This window comes from Rattus norvegicus, chromosome 7 (genome assembly GCF_036323735.1).
Source record: "Rattus norvegicus strain BN/NHsdMcwi chromosome 7, GRCr8, whole genome shotgun sequence".
Taxonomy (NCBI): Eukaryota; Metazoa; Chordata; class Mammalia; order Rodentia; family Muridae; genus Rattus; species Rattus norvegicus.
The window spans coordinates 135,442,057-135,453,198 of record NC_086025.1 but is presented as its reverse complement, the minus strand read 5'-3'; the positions used below and the strand labels follow the sequence as shown (position 1 = coordinate 135,453,198).

General features: G+C 41.6%; 1 protein-coding gene across 3 annotated transcripts in view; it reads right to left on the bottom strand.

Annotated features, from left to right (window-relative positions):
* Window positions 1-2,685: 2,685 nt before the first annotated feature.
* Window positions 2,686-11,142, bottom strand: part of Sp1 (Sp1 transcription factor) — a 30,650-nt gene continuing 22,193 nt past the window's right edge. For all 3 annotated transcript variants that reach the window (XM_039078432.2, NM_012655.2, XM_039078431.2), the window contains exons 5-6: window positions 8,585-8,784; window positions 2,686-8,318 (exon numbers count right to left, since the gene is read on the bottom strand). In XM_039078432.2, the coding sequence (XP_038934360.1) occupies window positions 8,005-8,318; window positions 8,585-8,784 (514 nt within the window). In that variant the 3' untranslated portion in view covers window positions 2,686-8,004. The remainder of the gene's footprint in view (window positions 8,319-8,584; window positions 8,785-11,142) is intronic.

Genomic DNA, 11,142 nt, shown 5'->3' with positions numbered 1-11,142 from the left:
AGTGAGGGACAGTTTGAAGAAATTTTAGCTATCTTCTCCATAAAGTAGGAGACAAACTGGCTGCTGAAAACGAGATCAGGCGAGAAGAGCAACTGGTGGCATCTGTATCACAGGCCCAACTGCAGAAGTCATGGTGGGAGGGCCTGTCTCAAGCATTTGCCTTAGCTTTAGTACGGAATAAAGAGCAAAGGCTCAAAAGCATTTATTGAATGAGTCCACTCTACTACTGAGCTGTTTCGGGCTGTTAAAGCACACATCTGGATGGGTATGGTAGCATGGTAGCGCTCACCTTCAATACCAGCATGGGGGGGGGGGGCACAGGCTGATAGGTAGGTCCAGGAGCGCTAAAGCCAGCCTGGTTTACATATAATTCCAAGCCTAGCAGGGTTATATAGAGAGACCCTGTCTCAAACATAAACGCACACCTAAGGAGATGTGCTGTCAGTAAAGCACTTACCACAATAGCACGGAGCTGAACTGGAATTCCTCAGTACACTAGAGATCTGTCTCTGCCTCTGGAGTGCTAGGATTAAAGAAGTGAGGCCACCACCATCTGGCTTGTTTCATTTATTTGTTTATATAGGTTTTTCATTTTTTTAAATATTTATTTTTACTTATATGAGTACACTGCAACTGTCTTCAGACACACCAGAAGAGGGCATCAGATCCTGTTACAGATGGTTGTGAACCACCATGTGGTTGTTGGTGAACTGAACTCAGTGCTCTTAACCGCTGAGTCATCTCCGGTCCTCTACAGGTTTTTCAAGACATGATTTCTCTGTGGAGTCCTAAGGCTGAGTTAAAATTCCTCAGCCTACCTCTGCCTCCAGAATGGTAGGATTAAAAATGTTTTGGGACCACCACTACCACCTATCTTTTATTTTGTTATTTAGGCTTTTCTTTTTATTTTCTTTCTTCTATTTAAAGATTTATTATATATTAATACACTGTAGCTGTCTTCAGACACAATAGAATAGGGCATCAGATCCCATTACAGATGGTTGCGAGCCATCATGTGGTTGCTGGGATTTGAACTCAGGACCTCTGGAAGAGCAGTCAGTGCTCTTAACCACTAAGCCATCTCTCCAGCCCCATATTTAGGTTTTTCAAGACAGGGTTTCTCTGTGGACCCTTTGAACTAGTTCTATAGACCAGACAGGCCTCAAACTCACGAGATCTGCCCAACTCTCCAAAGCACTGAGATTAAAGGTGTATGCCACCACGTTTGTGTGAGTCTCACAAGGTAGAAGATGGTCGAATACCCAAGGTCCTTCTCCATGTGCACTGTGACACATGCATACCACACCTGCACTCACATACAGACTTGTTTACATGGACTTGGGAATCTGAGGCAAGGGGACTGCCTTGACAACCTGGGCTATGTAGACATTAAGTCAACAACCACCACCAAAAAAAAAAAAAAAAAAAAAAAAGAGGGAAGCTGTTATATAGCAACCCTTTGTAACTTCTTTGCAAGCCAAAAACTTTTTTCCCTAAAAGATAGTATTCCAAAATAAGTAGGTCACTTAAAAGGTGGCTAGAGAAGTAGTTTAGTTGGTAGTGTGATTTCCCAACATAGTGTCATGGGTATAGACTTGTGAGCCTGGCACTAGGAAAGTGGAAGCAGAACTATACAGGATGCTGGAAACCCAACCTCTGCTAGAGACAGTTAAGAAAAACCAGGGTGTGATGATGGGTGGAGGAGCTGGAGAGATGACTCAGTGGTTAGAGCACTGAAACTGGTCTAGAAGACCCAGGTTTGATCCCCAGCACCCACACAGCAGCTTATAAATGTGTGTTAACTCCAGTTCTAGGGAATCTGACACCCTCTGGCACTGTACACACATAGTACACAGACACACACGCAGACAGAACACCCATATACATAAAGTAAAAACTCAAGTCCCAGCACTTAAAGAGACCAGCAGAAGGCAGATGGATCTCTTGTCCCTTCTAGGCATCTGGTCTCTATATTGAGTTCTAGGACAGTCAGAGCTACCTAGACCCACCGTCTTGAAAGTACCAAAAACAGTAAAAATTATTTAAAAAGGGGTGGTGGTGGTGATGGAAACATGGCTCAGTGCCAAAAGCCTCTATCATCAAGCCCAACAGCCAAGTAATCTATCCACATGGTGAGCAAGACTCCTCTGACCTCTGTCCTCTGACCTCCACATATACTGCGGCATGTGTGCTTGCACACAAATGCAGAAAAAACTTACTGAAATTGAGGCAGCCACTATTCTTGTTTTTCTTCACAGTCATCTTTTTTAAGTGCTTAGAATTACACTCAGGGAATCACACACAACATAGAAGTACTTTATCGTTGGGCCCAGAAACTCAGCAACTCAGTGTCTACCCTTCCTCCTGCTTTTATTTTTCAGACAGTCTATACTGGCCTGGAACTTCCTATATATACCAATCTGGCCTCTCAAATCCAACCTACTCACACTTCACAGTGCTGGGACTACAGGCATGGACTACCAAACCTCACGTCCTCCACGTTTCTATAGTCAAAGCACTGTTGTTTGTGAACCCTCATCTAAGATTAAAGTGTAGATTAAGTGCATTAATTAAAATGTATGGGAGTACAATATAGTGTAGGTAGCTGCAACATTTGTTGGATTCAAAATAGGAAGTTACCACATATACCCCATTCCCAACCCTCTCAATACACCAGAGACATCATTTATTAAAAAAGTTTTTAATTGTTTTACAAAGGAGCTACAGACTACATTGGAACTAATCTTTGTACAAAAGGTGGAGACGGAGATAGAGATATAGAGAAAGAGATACTGAGACCCCAAAACACCCAGGGAAAAATGTGGGGGGAGAGACGAGGAAGATACAAAAGGAGCAGGAAGACGAGAGATTAACATCATACATACTCAAGAGTGAGGGTGGAGAAAGTGAGTGACTTGAGAAGTATTTACCCTCACAGCCCTGGTGACAACTGGATTGGAACCCACAACAAACATCGTGAGATTAAAGGCTTAAAGGCAACAGTGGTACAGAGACTGGTTATTCCCAGTATCAAGAAAGATAAACTGGTTTTAGGCACCAGAGTGGAGCACTACTCCTCTGCCCTGGGATGACAGACTTGGGAGAGGGAAGCAGGCCCTAGGGCAGCTGCCTTTGGCTTCCTCAGATCATTATCAACATATTCTGACTTTGTGCCTAGTCTTTAGCAAGGTAAGGGGTATTAGGATGTTACTGGGAGAAAAGTGTCATCAGAAATAGGAAGAACTGCCATATCCACAATTTTCAAGAGCAGTTACTGGAAAAGCTGTGTAGACAGAATCAGTTCCCTGGTAGAGAAGGCACAGTGTGATTCCTGAAGGCAAGATATAGGAAAGCACACAACCAAGCAGATGAACCGAAGTCTCTTCCATCTGCAGCCCCAGCCTAACCTGTTGTGCTCCTCAATCTCCACGAGCTGGGATTTGGAGCAGAAGGACAGATGAGGAGTCCCTGTACTCTCTCAGCCAAGACAAGGAAGGTTAGGCTGTTTGATAAAGGAGCAAATTGAAAGGGAAAAAAAAAAAAAAAAAAGCTTCACTCTCTCAAATGAGTGCTGTGGAGAAATCCTTCTGAGTTTGGGAAGTGAGATGACTTAGGGAAGGAATGGAGCCAAATACTTCCCCCTCTTTTCTCTTCCCAGTCTTCAATCTACAACACATGAGCCAAGTCTGGAAGAGGGAGTAGGAACTTAAAATAAAGGCTGCTTAATGTCTTTTCTGGGGGATGGTATTTAGGGAAGGCAGACAAAGAAAAGAAACAGCTCAACCTCAAAGCTGGTCTACTCATCCTCCTAGATGAAGATCTGTACCCCCGGAGCAGAGCCAAGAGAGGCACACAGCCTTTCTAAACCAAAGTAATAACCTGCCCATGTTTTATCAGCAGCGATCGAAGCAATGTTTTCCGGGTTGGAAAAATGCCATCCCCTCCTCTCCCAAAGCAACTGCTGCTGCCTTTATCCTTCTAAGTTACTGGCTCATCTGAGAGAAGACCAAACTGAGATTTCTAATATTTCTCCTGGCAGCCCGAAGAGGTTACCCAACTTTGGCTATGGAAAGTAAAACCATGCAAAGAGGCCCTCAGCTGAGGCGGGACACGATCGTCACTTCCTCAGTACCTGACCTCCGAATCACTTCTCATCTGATCCCAAGGTCCAAAAAGACATTAGGGCACTTAAAATTGAATGAAAACTTTAATCTTGTAGCACCAGGGCTCCTTCAAAGTATAACAGAGGCCTGATTAGCACCTCCAAAAGAACCCCTCAAAAAGTATCCAATTTTATTGCGGCTTACAAAGATCTGCAGCTTCCAGTATTCACATAATGTGAAGTATTAACAATACAAAATATATTCTGAAAGTCAACACCTGCAGTTCATAGTGCTTTCTCAGATTTGTTAAAAAAATACAATGCTTAGTTTTCTATATCGGATATACAAAAGCAAAAAATATATGTATATAGTAGAGATAAATCAGCCATAGTAATTACAGCTTTAGTCTCCCGCCCTCCCCAAATTATAACACCGTCATCCCATACTTCAGTCTATACCTTCTGTGATTAAAGGGTCTATTTACTGAGACCAGGCTATGAAAGAACCACTATACTGCATTTTGAATAGCACCCCCAAAAAGAGTGCCTATGGGAGGTCCCTGAAGGAAGATGGTGGAAAAAGATGACACAGTCAAACAATTTGTAGATGAATATAAAGGGCAGCCTAGGACAAGGAAATGAATGTTTAAGATTACTATTTCTGCTGCGTGTGGTGGCATACATTTGTAGCCCCAACACTTGAAAGGCCAAGGTGGACAGATCTCTGCAGCCGGGACTACATATAAATTCAGACCAGCCAAGGATACTTTGAAAGACCTATTTCAAAACAAAAGAAGACTATTACATTGGTGGTCACCTATCACTTTGCAAGGTATAGTCATTTTTCTTTTAAAAATTAGGTAAAAAATCATGAAGGCTGGACACAGTGGCATATACTTGTAATCCCAACACTTAGGAGGCAAAAAAGATTATTCAAAGTTCAAGGCCAGTCTGAGTTACATAGTGAATTCCAGGCTAGCCTGGGATACAGAGTAAAACCCTATCTCGATGAAAGAAAACAAACAAAAAAATTCCAAACAACAAATGTAATGAAGAGAATTTTAGAAACCTTATGCAAGCCAATTATGTTAAATTCTGATGGCCAAAAGTTCTGGGAAAGGTTCCCTTTCAGTAACAATACCCTGACTGGAGTAATGTAATCTCTTAACTGTGAAAAAGGCTGAGTGGTTCATAGACAGGGAGATAAGAGCAGAAACTGATTCCATTTTATGGGCAATAAGACACTGGAGAAGGAAACTCAAAAAGCAGAAAGAATCTGATGTAAATTAATTCATGTTAATGTTAATGTAGCAGACCTTGAGGGTAAATCATCAACTTCTCACCAAGAGAAAACACCTTCCGATCCTTAACTTATATAAGGCTTTTACGGTCATCAGCAACACCAGGCCAGCTTATATCTAATCACCTCGAACTAAACAAGATTCTACTCCTTCAATTTTCTAGCAAAATACTGCACACTCCAGTGAGTTATCCTGCCCTCTTCCCCCAGAGATGCCAAAGCACATGATTATGAGTGTAAAATAAGTTTGAGTTCTGCTTTTCGTTAGGAACAAAAGGTGTGATGATGGCTAAGGACAGGTAACGTTTACTTCAACATTAATAACATGTGATTTGGGGAAAGTCCCTTGAAATATTTCCTGAGTCTTGATAACAGTATTAAGTCTGCACAGAAAGGACCAAATGGAATAAACTAATGTTAGTATTTCAGGCTAACAACACCGTAAACTTAACAAGAACCTAGTTTAGATGGAATTTACGTAACATGTATAATAACACTATAAGCTATTTGTAGCCAAGATAAAGAAGTTAGAATAAGGAATCCACTATAGATTTGGATGTTGATTTCATTTTCAAACACAAAAATAGTTTCTTTTTTTAGAAAGTGCACTAGGATATCCCCCCACCCCATAATTGTTAACCAATTTAACACAAGCAGAGAACTGACCTTAGGAACATACCCAAGTTTTATGACCAATTTCTAGATAATGGACCTGAAAGGCATTTCGATCTGAATTTATTTTCCAACAATTTCAAATATAAGTTCTCATCTGCATGTAGATATATACAGGCACAAACACATTCACACGCAGTCATACACAAACATTTTAGATTCTCTATCAGATCAGGGTAATTTTTTATTGCAGGTCTCTTTAAATATTGGCTAACAGAAAACCTATCCCCAACCTAATAGATTCCACACATACACTCAACCACTTTCATACTTCCTCACAGTGAAAAGCTCTCTGACAAGATAGCAGAAAGTCAAGAGAGACAATGCTTTAATGGCTGGGCCTTGAGGACAATTCTGGTTGCATTTAAGTCTCAGTGTAAAATGCACTGAGTTTCCCTGCCGATATAATTTTTGGATCAGTCTCTTCTGGAATCAGGCCATAGAGAAAGCAGGATAATTTCTCCCAATTTCTCCTAAAATCCACAGTGGTAAGACAAGATTTCTTTTTGTTCTGGGCTATCGTTCCCATGATTGTGTGCTTCCCTTTCCCTTAGGAACCACCCAAGTACATGTAAGGAAGAGTTAAGGGGGACTTTTTTTTTTTTTTTAAAAGAACCACTTTTGCCACTGGCACAAGTTTTGCACTCTACAGAATGGAAAGTCCAAACAGATTCCCTGGCTGATGCTCCTAAACATTAAAACATTAATACGAAGGAACTACAGAAATGTTCAAAAGAGGAAGTGTACTTCCTTTCAGAGTGTGAACTCAGAAGGCCATTCTGTGAGGCTGAGAGTTATCTGGAAGACAATGATACTGAAATCCGAATAATTCCACTAACTTCTGAACCCAAGACTATTGAGTTATTTCCTTTTCTGAGAACATCTTTTTCATACTGAAAGCTGCTGCCTATATTTGAGCATTTTGACAGTGTATCTCCTTCAAAGGGCCTCTTACACAATTCCACAGAAATACTTCTGACTTTTGATGTGTAGAACAACTAATAAAGGGAGATGGCTTTGACTCTCCAGCACTAATGTGCCTGCGTCAGTAGTATTTGAACACTCCCTCCATAGCTACACTTCAAGGCTTTTCCACTCCGTTGCTGGAACTAACGTCTTTAAAATATTAACAGAAGTGCCTAATCCAGGGATCACTGTCAAAAACAACACAGGAAATGATCATGTAAGAAAAGGGTGTGAGACAAAAAGGACTGAGTCAGGAAAGAGTGCAAGGAGCTGATCCCAAATAAAGTAACAAAATTAAGGAAGAAGACACATTATATATGTATATATGAACTGAAGCAGAGCGTATGAATGCTTACTCTGGTGGGATGCCAGGACAACATTTATAGGAAAGCTTGATGTGTCATGATAAGGCTCAGCCATTGAGAAATAAGGCAATATAAAAAAAAAGAAAAAGAAAAAAAGACCAAGGTATTTTGGTCACAGAATGGTCTTTTTCCTCCTCCCAGCCAGCCCCTGTGAAAGCATCTCTATATATTTTTTAATATATATATATATAATATAGAATCTGTTTTTGTTAAAAAGTATTTCAATGATCATATATATTTATCAAGGCATGATGGCTTTAGGAAAGGGGGGGATCCATCATGGGAGAGCTAAGAGGGAAAAACAGGAAGAGGAGGCTGGGTAAGAAGGGTAAGAAGAACCTGGGATGAGATAAATGCTGATCAAAAAGTGGCACCAACAGAATTTTCACTAATATTCTCCATTTTCAAGGAGTCACCAGTGACATAGATGGGTGCCACGATCCCATCTCTTCTTTTGTACCATCTCCCAATTCTTCCTATCACCAAGCACATGAATGCCTCATGGCTCTCTCTTCCACATGTCTCTTGGACCCATGCTACCTTGCATCCCAGGCTTGGTGGGTATTGGCCCATATGTCTCTGGCCCTGGGCGTCTAATCTCAGAAACCATTGCCACTGATATTAATGGACTGCAGCTCTGTCACCTGCATGACGTTGATGCCACTGTTGGCAAGACGGGCAATACCCTCTGGACAGATGGCCTCCATGGCTACCATATTGGTGGTAATAAGGGCTGAAGGAGTGGCAGTGCCACTGCCTTCTGAACCTGCCCCACTGTCCAGGGGCAATGTGCCCACGCTCAAGGCTACACCTGGGCCTCCCTTTTTGTTCTGGTGGGTCTTGATATGCTTTGACAGATGATCGCTCCTCATGAAACGCTTAGGGCACTCAGGGCAGGCAAATTTCTTCTCTCCTAGATTTAAAGAAAAAAAGAAAAAAGATAACTTAGCCAAAAAAAAAAAAAAAAACCCAGCCAAAACAAAGTTGAGGTTGATGTATGTCTTTCAAAATCCCTCTTGAAACTGAGCTCCTTATTAAAAACCTTCCAGACTACTTCAAATATTCTTGGGGACATATTCAGTTTCACATATACGTTGTTCAGGGATTTCAGTTAGCTTCATGGGCATATTACATCTTTTCTTATCTATTGCTTTCCCTTTTCCCTCGGGTCTTACTCACCTGTATGTGTACGTTTATGTCTCTGAAGCTCATCCGAACGAGTAAAGCGCTTCCCACAGTATGACCAATTACACATGAATGGCCTCTCCCCTGTATGCCAGCGCAAGTGTGCACGGAGATGTGAGGTTTTGCCATATACTTTGCCGCATCCTTGGATATGACAAATGTGCTGTTTCTTTTTGCCAGGATCTCCAGAGCCCCTAAGAATGAGAACATAATGATTTATTACTCTGGAGATAGAAATGAAGGAACCAAGAAGTGTAAAGATTGAAATAAGTACACTGTGGCTGTCTTCAGACACACCAGAAGAGGGCATCAGATCCCATTACAGATGGTTGTGAGCCACCATGTGGTTGCTGGGAATTGAACTCAGGACCTCTGAAAGAGCAGCCAGTGCTCTTAACCACTGAGCCATCTCTCCAGCCTCTGCTTGTTTGTCTTTGAGAAAGAGTCTCTCTGTGTACACCAGGCTGTCCTGGAACTTAGAGATTCACCTGCCTCTGCTTGCATAATGCTAGGTAGGATTAAAGGTGTGTGTGCTGTCATACCTGTCACTAAGACTTACTCTTTTTTGCCACTCCGAAGAAAGAAATAGGTGGATCTTTGTGAATTCTAAGGAAGCCTGGTCTACAGAGCAAGTTCTAGGACAGCCAGGCCTGCAACACAGAGAAGCCCTGTCTCTGTAGGGAGTCAAAATGATTTTTAGATTTAAAAATATATATGTGCACCACAGCATACCTGGTGCCTACTAAGTTCAGAGAAGGATGATAGGTCTCTTGGAACTGAAGTTACAAATGGTTCTGAGCTACCATATGGGTACTGGGAATCTAATTGCTCTGGAAGACAATCAACACTTTTAGCTGCTGAGCCATTGTTCTAGCCCCTGTTGTTTTTCTTTGGGATTTGTATATTTGTTTGTATATGGAGACAGGGTTTCTCTGTGTAGACATGGCTGTCCTGAAACTCACTCTGTGTATACCAGGCTAGCCTCAAACTCAGAGATCCACCTTCTTTCTGCCTCCCAAATACTGGAATTAAAGGCATGGGTTACCACACCTAGCCTGTGTTTTTTAAACTGTTATTTTTCTTGGGAGCTAAAGAGATGGCTCAGTAGTTAAGAGTGCTTTTGCTCTTTTAGAAGACTGGAATTTGATTTCAAGCAATCACCACCAAGTGACCCACACCAGCAGATTCAGACTCCCAAGTTCTCTCTGGCCTATGGGCTGCATGCAAATAGAGAAATAAACATTTTTTTGAGACAGAGTTTCTTTATGTTGCCTTGGCTGTCCTGGAACTTTTTCTGTAGACCAGGCTAGCCCTGAATTCACAGAGGTCCAACTGCCTCTGCCTCAGGAGAGCTGGGATTAAAGGGCACCACCACCCAGACAAATCCTTTAAAAAAAAAATTGTCTATGTGTGGTTGTGTGCATGTGAATATAGGTATCTTAAGAGGCATCAGATTCCTGTAGCTGAAGTCATGGGTAGTTACGAGCTATTGATGTGTGTACTAGCATCTGAACTCAGGTACTGTGAAAAAGTAACTGTTGAGACATCCCTCTAGCCCATTTCCTGTTTTGTTTGTGACAATGTATTATGTAACACAAGCTGCCTTTGAAATTCTAATCAAGACAAGCTCTCACACACTAAGTTATAAGTTCCATCCCCTTCAACTTCCATGCACAGTTCTTTTGTATGAAGAAGAAGAGAGAGCTTTGAGGCAGGGTCTCATATGGTTCAGGCTAGCCTCAAATTTTACTATATAGCTGGCCAAGACTAACTTTGGTCTCCAGACTTTCCTTCCTCTACCTTGCAAGTTCTGGAATTACAAGTGTGAGTCACCACCACACTTGGCATTAAAGGTAAAACCCTTAGCTGATTGTGATTTTTTTGCTTCCCAAATCCAAGTTATAGACCAGGCATGGGGGTTCAATTCAAGAGCAGCATGGTCTTATATATAGTGAGTTGTAAGACAGCCAGGGCTATACAGGGAAACCCTAACAAATATAAATGAACAAACGAACGAACGAACGAACGAACGAATGAATGAAGTGATGGGTGCTGAGGACTTGAACTCAGGTCCTTATTTTCACAGCAAATATTCTTACCCACTTAACTGCCCACCCAGCATAGTATCAGAGATTTAATGGAGAAAGAATGGGTTGGATAAAACTTGAAAAAAGGGAAAACAAACAGGGAAGTGCAATAGAACATGACTGTAATCCTAGCTATGTGGAAACTAAAAGAACTATTTCAGCCCAGAGACTAGACCAGGCAACATAACAGACCCATTTATCTCCATCTCTCAAATTATGAATAGTTTTATACAGTCTTTGCTAAGCCAAGGTTTCCTTATATGTGATCCACTTGTAGGCACCTTTATTAAGGTAAAACTTGTTTAAGGAGATCTGTAAGAGGAAAGTTTTGGGGGATTTGAAGAGAGTTTTTCAAACTACAAGTTAGGCTGGGTATAGAGGAAGTTAGATCTCCGTGTGTTTGAGTACAACCAAATACATTTTGAGTTCCAGGCCACCCAGACAGAGTTCTACAGTAAGACCTTG